The sequence below is a fragment of the Erpetoichthys calabaricus genome, chromosome 1, assembly GCF_900747795.2.
Source record: "Erpetoichthys calabaricus chromosome 1, fErpCal1.3, whole genome shotgun sequence".
Classification (NCBI taxonomy): Eukaryota; Metazoa; Chordata; class Cladistia; order Polypteriformes; family Polypteridae; genus Erpetoichthys; species Erpetoichthys calabaricus.
In genome coordinates, this window is record NC_041394.2 from 192,307,976 (window position 1) to 192,326,336 (window position 18,361).

The following is an 18,361-nucleotide window of genomic DNA, read 5'->3' on the forward strand; positions in this document are numbered from 1 at the left end:
TAAGGAGGTACTTTAACAAAAATGGACGACATAGTCAAGTTGCAAGAAAAAAAAAGCCTTTACTGTGCCAACATAACACAACAGCCCACTTACAATATGCCAAAACTACATCTAGACAAGCCTCACAATTTCTGGAACAAACTCCTTTGGAGTGATAAAACCAAAATTTAATTTTATGGTCATAACCATAAATGCTATGTTTGGGGAGGATGCAACAAGGCCCATGACAAAAACTATACCATCCCTACTGTGAAGCTTGGAGATGGATTTCTGATGTTCTGGGGGTGTGTGAGCTACAGTGGCACATATAACTGTGAAAACTAATGGCAAGAAGAATGCAGCAAGTTACCGGAAAATATTGGACAGTCCAGAAAGATGATCATCTGGAAGCTGCACATGGGATGGATATGGATCTTCTAACATGACAACGATCCAAAACACAAGGCCAAGTTGTCCCTTCAGTGGCTACAGCAGAAAAAAAAATGAAGGTGCTAGAGTGGCCATCCCAGACTTTAACATCAAAGTGATACACTTTGTGAAGATCTCAAATATGTAGTTCACAGAAGACAACCAAAGAATTTATGGGTCCTGAAGGTTTTTCACCAAGAAGAATGGGCAGCTCAACCACCTGAGAAAACCAAGAGCCTCATCCACCACTATCATAAAAGATTGCAGGTTATCATTGATGCTAAAGGTGGAAATACACAGTATTACAAGAACTAAGGGTATGCAAACTTCTGAACAGGGACCATTTCATTATTTTCCTTATTACTATATTTTGTTCAATGGTTGTGCTATTCTGTGAGATTAAAAGTAAATGAAATGTGTTTTGTCTGCTCAGTCTTCTTTTCTTTAAAGCATGGTACAAGTCTTACTAATTCTGATAGGGTATGTAAACTTATTGGCACGACTGTATTTTTTTGCTTACACACAAAAAAAAATTTTGGACTGATTTATTCCTTTTTAATGTACTAAAAGAACCTCAAAATTTAAAACAAATAACTAAATGGGGAATTATTAATAAGTAAACAGCATCCTAGTCACTTTCAAAATGGCACAGTTTGCATACTGCTCAGTAAGGCATAACCCAACATGAAACAAAGTTCCATTGGACTAGCGTACAATGACCACCAATTGCAGCCCCATAAAACCTACTCTGTATGCTATAGTTCCAAGATCAGGTGTAATTACAAATTCACTTAAATTATCCCTTCAAGATAAAAGTCAAGTTCTACGGAAAAATTAAGCTACGAAATTTACTATGTAACACTCTGTGTTATTTAAATATATGTAAGATCAAAATCCACGAAAATCTGAGCTTCTATTTCTGAGTCTAGTCCTTTCTGCTGGGTGTACAAGTCCTTATAAGGACAGCAAGCCATAAAATCAACCACAAATAGGAGTTTAAATAATTATGAGTCATATGCACTGGCTTCACAACATTATTTATATTTTTAGTTTGTTTTTTTTGTTTATTTTTTACTTGAGGTGCTTTTGCAAAGCATAAAGCACTTATGACAATGCTGTGGAGATCCTGTGCATAGCACTCAGCTGGCAACCTACACTACAAATGTGTTGAGACGTGTCTTTCTGCAGCATGGACATCTGTGCAGAATGAGAAGCAGGGTTGGGGTGGAGCCCATGTGAAAGACGTTTTTGTAAAGGCAAAGGGAGCCCAGCTGAAAGATGTTTTTGTGACAGCAAAGGGCATGTCTGCAGGAAAAGTTCAGTGTCACGGGTGAGGTACGCTTTACACCAAACAGAATGAGCAATTTAAAGGCATTTTCACACTCCTAGTCTGTTTGCTTTGTACTGAATCAGGGGAAGATTTGTTACTTTGTTTCAATTTCTAGTTACTTCAGTAGCATTTCACACTATAAACTTTCAAATGAACCGATCATATCAAAAAACATCCCGGGGGGGGGTCATGGACTTCTTCCATTGCCAGAAACATATATTTTTCATGGTGTAAGAACCAATTTAAGAAGGTTGATGTTAAAAATTCATAGAAGTATTTTCTTAATTTAATCTGAATAAAAGTTTCACATAGTTACTTAGATAATGGTATAATCTTTTACTCCCTGTAAGAAAACATGTAATAGAACTTTCTCAGGTATTTCTGTAATAATAGAATGCTAATTAGCCAGTTAGGAACATAGCCTGTCTGCTAGAAGCATGGATTGTTAGATAGGCTTAAAAATAAAACAATGGCATACTTTTCTGACCGTTCTATAAATGTATGACCTGACCCATGTTCTGCAAAAGTAGGATAGGAACTTAAAGAAGTGTACAAAGTTACCTAAGCCTTAAGTATCTTACACAAAGAACTTTTCCTTTTTTGAAATAGCTATTTTACTCTTCATTTTCATGTGAACTTTTTTTGCTTTGAACTTTACTAGAACATTGAAATTATTTGCACACGTCACACAATTGCCTGAATCATTCTATGACGTTAGCTAGAGCGGCAGAATTTTGAAAACTTTAGACAAACACGGCCTCACCTAGGAAAAAAATATCATGAAGGGTCAACAACAGTGTAGCGCACTGTCACATTTTCCACAATTTATTTGTTTATTTACCAAATACAGCTTTATAAGTAAAACACCTATTGAACATCTGGAAGACTACTTGAAAGTCATGCACATCTGCATATGGTACAACAAGACAAGTTTCAAATAGGTGAGGGACAGAAGAAGGCAAGCTCAATATGTTTTAGTTTTATAACAGTATACAAGCCAGGCGAGTTTCATTTAACTTTATGATGTATTTACTTTCCAGTAGCTTCCATATGACTGTAACTTCAATTTAGTTTAACTCAAATCATATGGCTACTGTCTTAACCCTTATAAATATTTAATATTGAACAGTTTGATTAACAATTACTACATACAGTACACTAAAGTTAGTGTCTCTGTATCTGCATTAGCTCAAAAAGCGATCATATTGACAGAACATCTCACCTGCACACATCACTTTCGTGGTATTACACTAAATGCCTTTGATCATCAGTCTCACAGAACACTGCTGTTCATTTCTGGCACCTCTGTACTTGTTTTGATAAAACTCACATAAAAGAGAGACTCTAAGGCTGAACAACATGCTAGGCTTACTCTGACTGGTAATTGTGCGAATTGTTTATGCGAATTGAAAGTATGCATATTTATTTTTTTATCTATTTAATGCTTTTAACTCTTGTAATAAGGAGCACTATATAGCGCCCGACCAGGCACAGAACGACACAGAGGCACATATAAACTCAATGGACTTTATTTTCTTCTTCACCCGTGGGCGCACGTCTTCCCCGTGACCCACAGGTAATACACAGTCCCAAAACACAAGTCCAACACAAAGCAACACACTCTTTCTCTCCCACCACTCCTCTACAAGCTTAGTCCTCCTTCCTCCCAACTCTGGCTCTCTGAGTGGTGGTGGCTGGCCCTTTTTATATCCCACCCGGAAGCGTTCCAGGTGCTTGGCCACCTGGTCCTAATTGCCCTTCCGGGTCGGGCTGAAGCTATGACCAGCCAGGCTGCTGACTCCATGCTGCTCCCCCTGGTGGCCATCCGAGCCCCCAACCAGGCTGTGGAGGACTCCATCTCCCATGGAGCCATGCGCCGGGTTGGGGAATCATTAGCTGCCAGGGAGGCTGCCACCAAGCGTCCCGGGGGAGGTATTGAAGGGTCCATGGCTGCTCCCCCGGAACAGATGCAGCAGGGGCGTCCCTGCCGGGCATGGGACCCGGCTGTCCTTTACACTCTCCATGTTAACTCTTGATTTATTAATGATGTGAATGAGATTCCCTAATTACCAAAAGCAGACGATTAGTGAAATCTGTCCTATTTCAGATCAAATTCATACCTCATATGAAGGGTTAGCTTGGTATTGCAGCAAGACCACCCTTTACAAAGAGTCTCAATACGGTTGTTTTGGTTCACAACAGACTGAGATTGGCATGTTTATCTCTACCTAAATAAACTGGAGTTTGGGGGAAAACACACCAAATGAACTAGGTGTGAAAATACATTTAGATTAAGAGGATTACAGGACAGTTAGTAAGACAGGAGAAAATAGCAAGTGAAGTAAAAGGGCATGCCGTTTTGTCTGACACGGACAAAGCTTTTTAAAGAGGGGAATTTAAAGTGCTGTAATGAAATGAAAATCATGAGTTATTTTCCATTTGCTTTAATGAAAAGGTTTTAGCATTAAACAGCAGTCAGGGATCTCAAGTTTAAGAGTGAATGGGACAGAATTCGGTGCAAAATGATACATTTAAGGCACCAGAGAACTGTTTAGAAAAACTGCTCTGAGTACACAAGGAGATCAAAGTGCAAAGTAGTGGGAAAGAAAAAAACAATTTGAAAGGGTTAGGCTGTAAGTTTTTCTAATGAAGAAACAAGCTAACCATTCAAAATTACAAAAGACTGATCATGGAAGTGAAGCACAAAAACAGATCTGTGAAATACTGTAGCTTTGCATAGTGTGTCAATGCAAAATGTCAGCTTTTGTCGTTGAATAACACAAATTTTAAAAAGTACCTGAAGTACATTTGACCAGTGAATACAGACTTTTTGCATAAGAAGTGAACTTACCTTAAATTCTTCACAACTGAAAAAAATTATTTTGCCCAGAACACTAAATGTTCAGCCAAATTTCAAAAATGACCAGGATTTATCTTGCAGTGTTTGCAGGAGACTTAAAGTCAAACCAACAGAGCTGTTAAAATCATTACAATAATCTGGTAAGCTTTTAAAACTGTTACTTTAGTGATGAAAATCTTTCCTTAGTTCAGTCTTAAATATATGCAAACTGTTTATCTACAAAGGTAAAACAAAAGATAGCACAATTAAGACTTTTAACAGAACTTTGGGAAAATACCTTGCGTACTATAGGCTCTTGACTCTCAGCCAACCCATACCAACTGACCAGCTTATTCCAACCTTCAGTAGGGACTAAAATATAGTCTAGTTCATCAATGAGGTGGTCCTTTAGAAATTGGCAATCACCATCTGTTAAAAAAGGGAATAATTATTTTTCTATGTAAGAAACAAATTGTTTGCTTTATGCACTTTTTTAAGAAAACATGAACACATAAATATATTACTTTCAAATTGGAATCCAAACATATTTTTAGGATATTGGTATATATCCCTATAAATTATTTTTGTATAAGCCATATTTTATATATGCATGTGTGTATGTATAAGTTAAAAACTTGCAATTAAGGGAATAATAGAAATATTACTGGTAACCTTGTTATTCATAGCCTTGTAAAGACAGATTATATACTGTATAAATACGTCACCAAAATATTTTCATATATTGTCACAAGAAAAGATACATATCTGATATTTAAAATTTTGCTTCTTATGGCTAATTCACAAGTCTTTCAATGGGTAAAATCTAATTAGGAACAATGTAATGCTCCACCAACAAAAATGCTACCAAAAAATGAAAGTTAGGGAAATGTATGTTTTACTTCGGAAAAGAAAAGAAACATATCCTACCAACCTAATCTCCATCAGTCAGTAACCCTGCATGCCATTTCAAATTGTGAGCCAGTGGTAAAAAAGAAAATGGAATAATATTAGCCCAATACATTCAAACAACTACAAATAAATAAAAGAAATGGTCTAAGGGATGGGTTCTGGCATGGGATAATACCATGAACAATGCTTTATGCCCTTTCTGAGGTAGCACCTGTTGCAGTATATGCACTTTTCTGCAAGTTTGCTTAAACCCAGGAAGGTTGGTTTCATTTCCTTTCCACGATGCTAGCAGGCTTTGTATTGTTATCTGTTAACTATTAAAAGATAGCTTCACCTTGTAAAGCACTTTGAGCTACACCATTTCTATGAAAATGTACTATATAAATAGATAGATAGATAGATAAATAAATGTTGTTGCTGCTGTTGTATTAGGTGCTTGATTTATTGCTTCTGTCACTGGTGGCAGACGGAGCAGGTGATCTTGTGTTTTTTTTAAGAAATGTGGAAACTAATGTATTGCTAGTACCACTTTAGTTCTACTGTCTCCTACAGTATAGAGGTATTTGCCTTCGCCAGTGATGAGTGCTAATCTCCCATCAGAGACTACACTTCACAACCGGTCTCTCTTATCATTACTGATGAGATAAACTTTGAATTTAGGATAAACTAATAGTGCAATACCAATAAATACTAGGAAGTTTAATTTTTTTTTTTTAAAACTGTCCATGATTAATTTCTTCAGTGTTCCAAGAGTCTACTGCTGAAAAGGTTGACACCTGAATTTAGGTAGGAAACACCATTATACATGTATGCCTGCATTAGTGAACTCCTAAAGTGGGCTTGGTGCTTTATACACCAACTCTGAGACATCAATACCCTGCTAAGAAGAGGCCTAATAAATTAAGCTCCCGTCTGTTTTTTAAGATCAGCAAAATGTCTTTCTCCAGCTACAGCTGGCAAAGATTTGCTTGGCATTTCTCCTGCACTGGAAAATGTTTTATCTTCCTTGTTTTATATACTGTATTTTGCTCTGCTCTGTATGGAAAAAATTAAGCAAGACTTGCATAGATGGTCAACCCTTCATCTCACTCAAGCCGGAAGAATTAACATTGTTAAGATGAATATCCTTCCAAAACATCTCTTTTTATTTCAAAACATTCCAATATATATCAATAAATCGTTTTTTAAACAGTTAGATTCAACAATAACCTCATTTATTTGGAACTCAAAACACCCACGTATCCGAAGAGCGACCCTATAAAGACCTCAGGCGGAGGGTGGCATAGCTCTACCTAATTTTCAGTTTTATTACTGGGCAGCAAACATACAAGCCATAAAAACCTGGACACAAATAAATGAACATACACCAGCTTGGTCCGCAATAGAAGTAAAATCCTGAAGTACTTCTTTATACTCCCTGCTCTGCTCTCCAATAAAGGTAAGTCATCGCAAATATACTAATAACCCAATTGTGCTTTACTCACTCAGAATATGGAACCAAATTAGAAAGCATTATAAGATGGAAAATCTTTTATCGGTGGCATCTCTGCAAGAGAACCACCTCTTTCAACCCTCGCAAACATATCCAGTTTTTAATACCTGGAAAAGTTTTGGGATTAAAATGCTCAGAGATCTTTATATAGACAACATATTTACATCTTTTGAACAATTGCGTTCAAAATTCAACCTCCCAGCTACACATTTCTTTCACTATCTTCAAATTAGAAATTTTGTTAAACAGAAATTACCCGATTTCCCCCACCTCGCACCCTCCACAACGCTGGAAAAAATACTGCTCAATTTCGAGGAATTAAACACCATTTCCGCATTATATAAAATCTTATTAGAGTCCCTACCTTTCAAAGATCCAAGAGGACATTGGGAAGAAGATCTCTTAATCAAGATTATCAGAAAAGGAGTGGAAGGTAGCAAAGCAGAGAATTAATTCGAGTTCCATATGCGCAAAGCATAGAATTATTCAACTAAAAATTATATATCGAGCTCATCTGACTCACTTAAAACTGTCCAAAATGTTTCCAGGGCAAGATCCAACCTGCGAACACTGCAACCAAGCTCCTGCCTCACTGGGTCACATGTTCTGGGCCTGCACCCAACTAACATCATTTTGGACCAAAATTTTTAAGTGCCTTTCAGGCAGCCTTGGTATCACAATCCCTCCTAACCCATTAACAGCCGTGTTCGGTGTTCTTCCAGACGGACTTGAATTGGAGAAGGACAAGCAAACGGTGATTGCATTCACTACACTTTTGGCACGCAGACTTATTCTGTTAAATTGGAAGAATCCTAATTCTCCTCTGATAAGTCAGTGGGAAACCGATGTTTTATATTATTTGAAATTGGAAAAAATAAAATTCTCAGTTAGAGGATCTGTACAAAATTTTTTCAAAACCTGGCAGGATTTAATCAATATTATTTTAGAATAAGATAAATAACTATTACCGCATTTAATCCCCTTCTCCATCTCTTATTTACATATATATTTATTTCTCCCTTTCTTTTGTTTATTGTCGTCTTATTAAAAAGCCCTAAGCAATTTTCCTTCGGCTAAGCTCTCCTTCTCAGGGGTGGGGTTTGATTTGTCTTCAATTTTGTTGGGTTATAAATTGATCTATTTGTATGGAATGATTACAATGAAAATTAATAAAATAAAAAAAAAAAATAAAAAAAAAAAGAAACATTTATTTTATAGGAATCCGGCTATACTTCCTTAGAAGACTGCCGTCCTTCAACATCTGCAATAAGATGCTGCAGATGTTCTATCAGACGGTTGTGGCGAGTGCCCTCTTCTACGCAGTGGTGTGCTGGGGAGGCAGCATAAAGAAGAAGGATGCCTCACGCCTGGACAAACTGGTGAGGAAGGCAGGCTCTATTGTAGGCATGGAGCTGGACAGTTTGACATCTGTGGCAGAGCGATGGACACTCAGCAGGCTCCTATCAATTATGGAGAATCCACTGCATCCACTAAACAGTGTCATCTCCAGACAGAGGAGCAGCTTCAGCGACAGACTGCTGTCACTGTCCTGCTCCACTGACAGACTGAGGTGATCATTCCTCCCCCAAACTATGCGACTCTTCAGTTCCACCCGGGGGGGTAAACGTTAACATTATTCAAAGTTATTGTCTGTTTTTACCTACATTTTTATTACTGTTTAATTTAATGTTTTTTTTTTGTATCAGTATGCTGCTGCTGGAGTATGTGAATTTCCCCTTGGGATTAATAAAGTATCTATCTATCTAAAACCAGAACAACTAAAAAATGGCTCTGCCTATTATACTATGGATAGAAACTATGAAAACATTCAATCCTAATCATTAGACATGTTCAGATATGATATGAGCAAACGTGTCTCAAAGTTGCCACTTGCAGAAGATGTAAATATCTAATTCAAACAATACAGCAACATTCACTAGAAGTGTTCATGACTTACAGTGGAGTTTGGTATTAAGTTTATAACATAAAAATGTACTTATAGGATTCACCTGCTTTGTAAAACTAATGTGTTTCTGAAAAACTCCCCTTACGACAGGATTAGGTAAGGCAAACAAATAACTACCATTAATTTAAACAGAATAAAATATTAAGAATTCCCTGGTCAAAAGAATTGCCTTATTGTTGCACAAATAATATGAAAATAAATGAAAATTGATGATTTAATAATAACATTAGTCAAAAATTTAAGACATTTTCCCTTCAACAAATATTATTTAATAACATGTCACCAACCTGCAGCCTCTGTGTTCAGAAGACTACATTAAGCTATGTATAATCATGAGTTTGAAAATCATTACAAACTCAGTATTCATAACCATGAACATTTATTTTAATATGGCTTGTGACAAGTAAAAGAGTATTAATAAATTTCTTTGCATACCAGAATTTTTATAAAACAGTTATTTTGAAAAGGGGGAAAGCTGTAAATTGCTAAATTTCATAAATATATGTTTATACATAAAACAACTGACCACTCATTTTAACAAATAAAACACTCTTTACTGAACAGTATACACATTTGTTTCTTTCTAAATTTACAAATTTCAAAAACACATTTAATTTTTGGGACCATTAATCCTTTTATTATTGCTTTTTCTTAAGAAATCTACTATGTTGGTTCAGATGATAAAGGTACCTGTTCCAAAAAGAATGCAGCTGAGGAATACAATGAACTGTGAAAGGCATAAGTACATCTTTGGTTCAATTAAACTTTTTCTTTGGTTCTAAGGAAAAGGCTAAATTAGGTAGGATTTAGTGGTAAGGCAGTGGAAGATTTTGTACAGTGCATCTGAAGGATGTTCTAACCTCTCTTACACCAGATATGTTGTTTGGCTCAAACAAATACACCCAGCAGATGGTGCAAAACCAAACAGGAGCCACAATATGGAAAAACAAATTATAATGTGAAAAAATTGACAATATGAATTATACAATTGACTTGTATGTCTAACAGTAAGCAAATTTATTTTAAAAAAGCATAAAAAAATAAGTATTTCAAATATCTCTGTATTTTAAAATAATAATGTTAAACAAGGCATGCCTAAACACTTCAGAAAAAAGTAGAGCTCTTTAAACCCCTTTACCTTCTTCAAACTTTATTATGTGCAGATTTTAATTTGATTAATTTTGAATTACTAATGAATTTGCAAACCTTTCTGAAAACATGTTTTCACTTTGTCATTATGGGTTAATGATTGTAGAATGATTAACAAAAATGTCAAATTGATTCATTTAAAATTAAATCTGCAACACAATAAATTGTGTGGTCTGAGACTTTAAATACTGAAAATTGAACAACCAAACTTAATTAGACAATATGTACAGTAGGGCAACAGCTTTTTAAAAAGCAAAACATTGTTTCCAACTATTTGTAACATTTTATTTATCATGTAAGCCTTAAGCACCTAGTTTAAAACCAAAAGCCCATGCAAATAATCTATATTTTACAGCTGAAGCAAAATGTTTGGTCTCTTCTTGATGTTTCAAATTTTTTTTTGTATTGTGACCACAAGGGGGAGCCACTGAGCCTCAAACCCAGGACACGATAGTATAACACACATTTTTAGAACAAAATAAAGGATTTTTATTCTCACAAGGCATTTTTCAATCACCTCTCCAGAAATTTACCACAAGTATACAAATAAATCACACAAATCTTTTTCCACTGAGTGCTGCCTGCTGCCTCTTACTTTCCGATGTTAGGCAGAAGACTCCTTTGCAAGTCGGACCCAGGAATGCTTTCAGTGTCACACTGAATCCTTGAGAAAGTGCTTACGGGCCATAGAAAAAGTGGGGAGATCCTTCCCCCAACAGTGCCCTCTATCGATACCCAGGGACCCCAACAGGGCTACACTTCTGGACTCCAATTCCCAAGCACCCCTGCATGTGTCCCGAATGGGCTACCATACAAGGACCACTGCCATCTAGAGTATGGGGAATGGAACAACTCCTGATCCTCTACTTTTCTTAGTCCGTCTATTAAATTATACCGGCCAGGGAACATTCCCTTGTTCCGCTGGCCAGTTTGCTTGCGTCATCATACTAGCCTTCCATCCAGGTAATAAAACATCATCCAATCTGGCTGGGATGCCCATTCTCCTCCTACAGTATATTTAAATTATTGTTTCTAACTATTTTTCTTAACATTTTTATTTATCATGTAAGCCTTAAACACCTGGTTTAAAATGAAAAGCCTTGTACATACGTAAACCGTATTTTATGGCTGAAGCAAAATGTTCTGTCTCTTCTTGATGCTTCAATTTTTTTATTTGTATATTTAGTTTGAGTAAAATGCTTTTACCTTCTAAGTAGCGCTGGTTGAAGAAAAATGCTCTTTATCATGAAACTGAATGGCAGCTTTTCCTTCTTATGAAGATTTTTGCAAAACGCAGCAAAGTAGAACCTTACTGAACAATTAGATTGTTAACTGGAATAGGAGAGACAGAAATTAAAAAATGCCTCTTAGGTGCCTGTTACAGCACCTCTATGTTGCCCTTTGAGTTTTTGATCTATACTAATAAAAGGCAAAGCCCTCACTCACTCATCACTAATTCTCCAACTTCCCGTGTAGGTGGAAGGCTGAAATTTGGCAGGCTCATTCCTTACAGCTTACTTACAAAAGTTAGGCAGGTTTCATTTCGAAATTCAAAGCGTAACGGTCATAACTGGAACCTCTTTTTTGTCCATATACAGTAATGGACGGCAGCTCGCTAGCTGTGGGAGGCGGGGTTGCGTATCGCGTCATCACGCCTCACACGTAATCACATGAACTGACTGTGAAGGAGAAAGGACGGCCTTATATGGCATTCGTTTATAAAACAGCGGACAGGCTGTGTAAAGGCAGCTTCACAAAAAAACAGATCCTTAACAAATTGTTATTGGTATATTTTCCTTCAGTTTAAAAAGGTTTTCTTTTCTTCTTAATAAAAATTTAAAAGCAGAACTTCGCCGCTGCAAAGCATGCCTGACTTTATTGAAAAGAAACTAAACTTGCAGCGCCGCCGCTATTCAATGACACTTGCCTAACGCCTGACTTTATTGAAAAGAAACTAAACTTGCAGCGCCGCTCTTCAATGACGCGCCGCTATTCAATGACACTTGCCTATCGCCTGACTTTATTGAAAAGAAACTAAACTTGCAGTGCCGCTATTCAATGACACTTGCCTAACGCCTGACTTTATTCAAAAGAAACTAAACTTGCAGTGCCGCTATTCAATGACACTTGCCTAACGCCTGACTTTATTGAAAAGAAACTAATCTTGCAGCGCCGCTATTCAATCACGCGCCGCTATTCAATGACACTTGCCTAACGCCTGACTTTACTGAAAAGAAACTAAACTTGCAGTGCCGCTCTTCAATGACACTTGCCTAACACCTGACTTTATTGAAAAGAAACTAAACTTGCAGCGCCGCTCTTCAATGACGCGCCGCTATTCAATGACACTTGCCTATCGCCTGACTTTATTGAAAAGAAACTAAACTTGCAGTGCCGCTATTCAATGACACTTGCCTAACGCCTGACTTTATTGAAAAGAAACTAAACTTGCAGTGCCGCTATTCAATGACACTTGCCTAACGCCTGACTTTATTGAAAAGAAACTAATCTTGCAGCGCCGCTATTCAATCACGCGCCGCTATTCAATGACACTTGCCTAACGCCTGACTTTACTGAAAAGAAACTAAACTTGCAGTGCCGCTCTTCAATGACACTTGCCTAACACCTGACTTTATTGAAAAGAAACTAAACTTGCAGCGCCGCTGCTATTCTATGACACTTGCCTAACGCCTGACTTTATTGAAAAGAAACTAAACTTGCAGTGCCGCTATTCAACAACGCGCCGCTATTCAATTACACTTGCCTTACGCCTGATGAGCCAAGAATTAGGGCGAAACACGTGTTGCGTACTCTTTGCATTATTTGACAGTAAACTATTTTCAACCATTCTATGATCTGCTTCTCACAACTGAAGTTCACCGTGGCTGATGTTAGCTGACTTGCTGGCCAACCATAAGCGTTACCTGGTAGGTAACCACCCATACAATCAGATTGTGATTCAGACTACGAATGCCGTGAATGTAATTACCCCGATCTACATACTAGAGAATACCTCAATGAAGAAGAAACAGTGTGTAAGCATACATATTAACACATGTGCAATTAAACGTGTGCATTTACGGGGTGATTTCTCAGGCTTAAAAGCTCACCTTTTATTAAAAAGGTAAATGCAAACTGTTTTCATTCTAAAGGGCACAAACCACGTTGTATTTCAGCCGTTAAATGCGCAAAAATGTCGGTACACCAGATAAATAAGCGCAACATATTATCAGTTGTATTGTATGCTTACAATACATATAGAAATGTGTTAATCGTTAACTAATAGTATGGGATGGTGTTTTTCGACTCAGCTACAGATGCCGATGGAGACCAGAACTGCTTTGGAAAAATATGAATGCCTTGGGGCCGATCTGGAAGAAGGTAGCACAGCGCCTTGATTTAAATGATTCCATGTCTTGGTGGGTTTGCGTAGCTTATTGTCAATATCTTTACACCTGTTTTTAAGACTTATTGACTGAAACGGGCTTTCACGAAAAAAGTTAGGGCTTTGCTACAGGATACACCCTCCACAAGTTAAGGAAGTAAAAATAAAGGTATATATTTCTGTTTTATTTAAACCTTTTAAGTTTGTATGCATAGCCCCATTTGGCTGTTTTAGTTTTTTTTTTCTTTCTTCAGTAATATTTAATCTCCTTAAAGAAAAACAACATATGCATTTTACTTTTTTGGTATCTCTTTAGTAATATTTTAGTGTAAAAGGATAACCAGTATTTAAACCTTTTATGTTACTTTATAAAGTTATTTTACACAATGTTGAAAAATTAATAAGAAAGCTACATATTTTGGCAGCTGCTGCTTTAATTTTCAATGAAATGAAAAAAGCTCTCCAAGAGAAAACCTCAATGAAGAAGAAACAGTTTGCACTATCTAAAAAGGAGAAACCCTTATTTATAAAGGTTTGCTGCAGATGACTTAACTGAAAATAAATGAATAGTTCCTATGTGTATAATACATATTTATCTATTTGACTTATGCCTTTATTCCAGCAACTTGCAACATCTGAGGTACAATTTGTTACATTACTTTTGTTTTTTGCAGCTCAGGCAGGTGAAGCGACTTCCTCAGGGTCACACAGTGGTGTCAGTACCAGGATTTGAATTGACAAGCTCCGGGTTTGCTGAAATATTACGGAAGAAAGAAAAAAAAAAGAAAACGGGCAAATGGGGCTATGCATACAAATGTCCATCCATCCATTTTCCACCCGCTATATCCTAAATACAGGAGCCAATCCCTGCCAACACAGGGCACAAGGCAGGAAACAAACCCTCGGCAAGGTGCCAGCCCACCGCAGGGCGCACACACCCACACACCAGGGACAATTTAGAATCGCCAATGCACCTAACCTGCATGTCTTTGGACTGTGGGAGGAAACCGGAGTACCCGGAGGAAACCCAGACAGACACAGGGAGAACATTCAAACTCCATGCAGGGAAGCGAACCCAGGTCTCCTAACTGGCACCTTTCACTGCGCCACCATGCTGCCCGCATACAAACTTAAAAGGTTTAAATAAAACAGAAATATATACCTTTATTTTTACTTCCTTAACTTGTGGAGGGTGTATCCTGTAGCAAAGCCCTAACTTTTTTCATGAAAGCCCCTTTCAGTCAATTAGCCTTAAAAACAGGTGCAAAGCTAAACTTGCAGCACCGCTATTCAATTACACTTGCCTAACGCCTCTCCTAAGGGGAGATACTGTGGGATCTGGGCATCAGTCAAAAGCACCAATCACAGGCCCGATTAGAAAGCGGGAAGCTGTGATTTGTCGTCTCCCTCCCATGTAACAATCACAGCCCGTGTTACAACGCACTATGTATGTATGTATATATGTATATATGTATATGTGTGTGTGTATGTATGTGTGTATATGTATGTGTGTATATACAGTGGGTACGGAAAGTATTCAGACCCCCTTCAATTTTTCACTCTTTGTTATATTGCAGCCATTTGCTAAAATCATTTAAATTAATTTTTTTCCTCATTAATGTACACACAGCACCCCATATTGACAGACAAAAAAAAGATTTTTTGAAATTGTTGCAGATTTATTAAAAAAGAAAAACTGAAATATCACATGGTCCTAAGTATTCAGACCCTTTGCTGTGACACTCATATATTTAACTCAGGTGCTTTCTATTTCTTCTGATCATCCTTGTGTTTGATTATACTGATTGGACTTGATTAGAAAAGCCACACACCTGTCTATATAAGACCTTACAGCTCACAATGCATGTCAGAGCAAATGAGAATCATGAGGTCAAAGGAACTGCCTGAAGAGCTCAGAGACAGAATTGTGGCAAGGCACAAATCTGGCCAAGGTTACAAAAAAAATTCTGCTGCACTTAAGGTTCCCAAGAGCACAGTGGCCTCCATAATCCTTAAATGGAAGACGTTTGGGACGACCAGAACCCTTCCTAGAGCTGGCCATCCGGCCAAGCTGAGCTACCGGGGGAGAAGAGCCTTGGTGAGAGAGGTAAAGAAGAACCCAAAGATCACTTTGGCTGAGCTCCAGAGATGCAGTCAGGAGATGGGAGAAAGTTGTAGAAAGTCAACCATCACTGCAGCCCTCCACCAGTCAGGGCTTTAGCAGCGGAGAAGTAGTGTGTTAAAGAGGTTATGTAAACATATATATACATATATATACATATCTACATATACATATATATACATATATATATATACACATATCAACATACAGTATGTTGATATGTGTATATATATGTGGATGTATATATATATATATATATATATATATATATATATATATATATATATATATATATATATGTAGATATGTATGTATGTAGATATGTATATATATGTTTACATAACCTCTTTAACACACTACTTCTCCGCTGCTAAGCGCGGGTATTTTGCTAGTCTTTAATAAAAAACAGTAGCACCAAAAAAGATTTTTTGTTGTATCATGCTAGTAAATAAATATCCTATAGACCAAAGAGTAATTGTAGAATTGTGGAACTATTATGGAAAAGCAAATTTGTAAATGTAGCATGTATCAAATATAATCAGTAATTACTAGGTCATTGTGATTTATGCTATAAATAGTAATGTAGATATACTGCACTCAGATGCCATTTTATTGTGCGCATTAACAAAAATAGATTGCTCCTTCAAGCAAACCATTATGTGGCAACAACTTAAAATAAATACTGTTCATACAGGTTTAGCTACTGTTCATCTAAACATTAAGAACTAACAAGATGTAATCTAAGCTAGTGTTTCTTAAACTATGGGTTGGGCATGTCTGTGATGTGTCACCACAAAATTGTGTGGTTAAATTAAGCAGGTTTATCCAAGAGAAAATTCTCTGAGTGAGGAATCTCCAACTATTTATCGCGCTATTTTCAGCAGTGTAGTATGTGAAACAATACCATTGACGAACCACAGAGAGCTTTTGATTCTGTGGCAGTAAAATACAATAAGTATTCCCAAATTCCTTCTCACAACTAGCAATCAAACTGAAAATACTGACAGCAACAACATGTATAAGAAAGGAGGAAATGACAGATGAGCTAGTGAGGTGGAAGGGACCTTAGTTGAAATGTAGAGATGAAAATAACAGGAGTGGCACAACAATAATACAATTTCCCGGTTTTTGTGAGCATTGAGTCAATAGGATGAGGGTATATATAGTGATGTGTCTGTGTTTTATACTAAATGAATTTTCAGTGGTCATGACAACTGGTTGGTTCCTCATTATATGCTCACCTTTATGGCATACATTTAATCCAAATCTACAACTGAGGTGGAAAGTTATTGAGTATAACATGTCTTGGTGAGAAAACTTTCCATTTTGTCACACTATTTTAGAGTAGTTTGATAAATATTAATCTACCGGTAGTGTGAAAGACATTTGTTAGACAACTAAGAATTGTAAGGACAACAGAAAATATCAAAAGCATTAGCCATTCAGCACAATGTTAGTCAGCTAAGTTGAACATTTCAAACAGATTTTTCTAATCACCTGCATATACTACACCACATTTTTAAAGAATAATTTAGCTTTTTAGCTGTTAAATGGAATAAGGGCACACTTTAAGTCTCATCAGATTAACAAAGTATGTTAAACTATTTGCGAATTCAGTCATACAAATGTATGGTGGAGCTCATTTGAAATTTTTTTTTTTTTAAATTTTGTTTAAGACCAAGTAAATAAGCTGCTATTTTTTAATTAGTTTACTCCTTAACTGCTGCCATGAAACAAATGAAAAACTGAAGTGACATTTCATATTATGCTTTCAGAAATCATCATATCCTTGCACCACACAAGAGTAAATTCTTTCTCTATACTTTATTACAAAAAAATTAAGCCTTTTCATTGACAATGAAACATTTAATAAATCTGCTTCTGTTTAGAATAATAATGATTATTTTAGGTTCAAACTTCAGATGCTCTTTGTGCAGAGTTTGCATGTTCTCCCCATGTCCATGAAGGATCCATCTGGGTACTCTGGTTTCCTCCCACAGTCTGAAGACATGCAGGTTAGGTGAACTGGCACTGCTGAATTGTTCCTAGTCTGTGTGTGTGTTTTTACCCTGTGATGGGATGGCATTCTGTCCAGGTATTGTTCCTGCCTTGCACTCTATGGGTTGGTGTGATAGGATCCAGCTTCTCCATGACCCTGCTCTGAATTTACAGATTTGGGATATGGATAAGCAGAGTATTGTTTTAACAACACATTAGTCTTCCACATTTCTGTTTAAGTAATATCCATGTGAAAAAATATCCTTGAAAGCAAACAAAACCATTTTTATTATATGAACATTGTTATTTATCTTTTTATGACTCTGTTGCCAAAATGATAGTAATCCTCTTCTTAGGTGTCATTATGGTACTGATTTTCCAATTTGAGTCCTCGGATTAAAAAGTTTTATAGCCCCTTATCTAAGCCAATGTGACTGTGATGCAATTGTGGGTACAAGCCTCTCAGAAGCAACTGTTCTCCTGGGAGTTTAGTATACCACTGTCTTTAGAATTTATAGAGAACAGCATGATAAAACTATAAACCACTCAATTGCACTTCTATGGGTAAAAACACTTTGTTATTAAGAGGTAAGAGCAGAACAGCCATATTTGTTCAAGCTAAGAGAAAGGCCACAAACACCAAAATAAAGTGTACCTAATAACAGTGGTTGTGCTAAATGAGCTATACTTAGACTTTGAAGCAGACAACCTGTAGGAAATAGCCCGGACACAGACAGACAGACATCTTTTAAAAGTCCAACAC

At 36.8% G+C, this 18,361-nt stretch overlaps 1 protein-coding gene across 1 annotated transcript in view; it reads right to left on the reverse strand.

Annotated features, from left to right (window-relative positions):
- LOC114658458 (ubiquitin carboxyl-terminal hydrolase 15-like) overlaps positions 1-18,361 on the reverse strand; it is a 190,725-nt gene that overhangs the window by 144,590 nt on the left and 27,774 nt on the right. Inside the window, 1 exon segment of the mRNA XM_028810532.2 lies at positions 4,876-5,006. Coding sequence (XP_028666365.1) covers positions 4,876-5,006 — 131 coding nt within the window.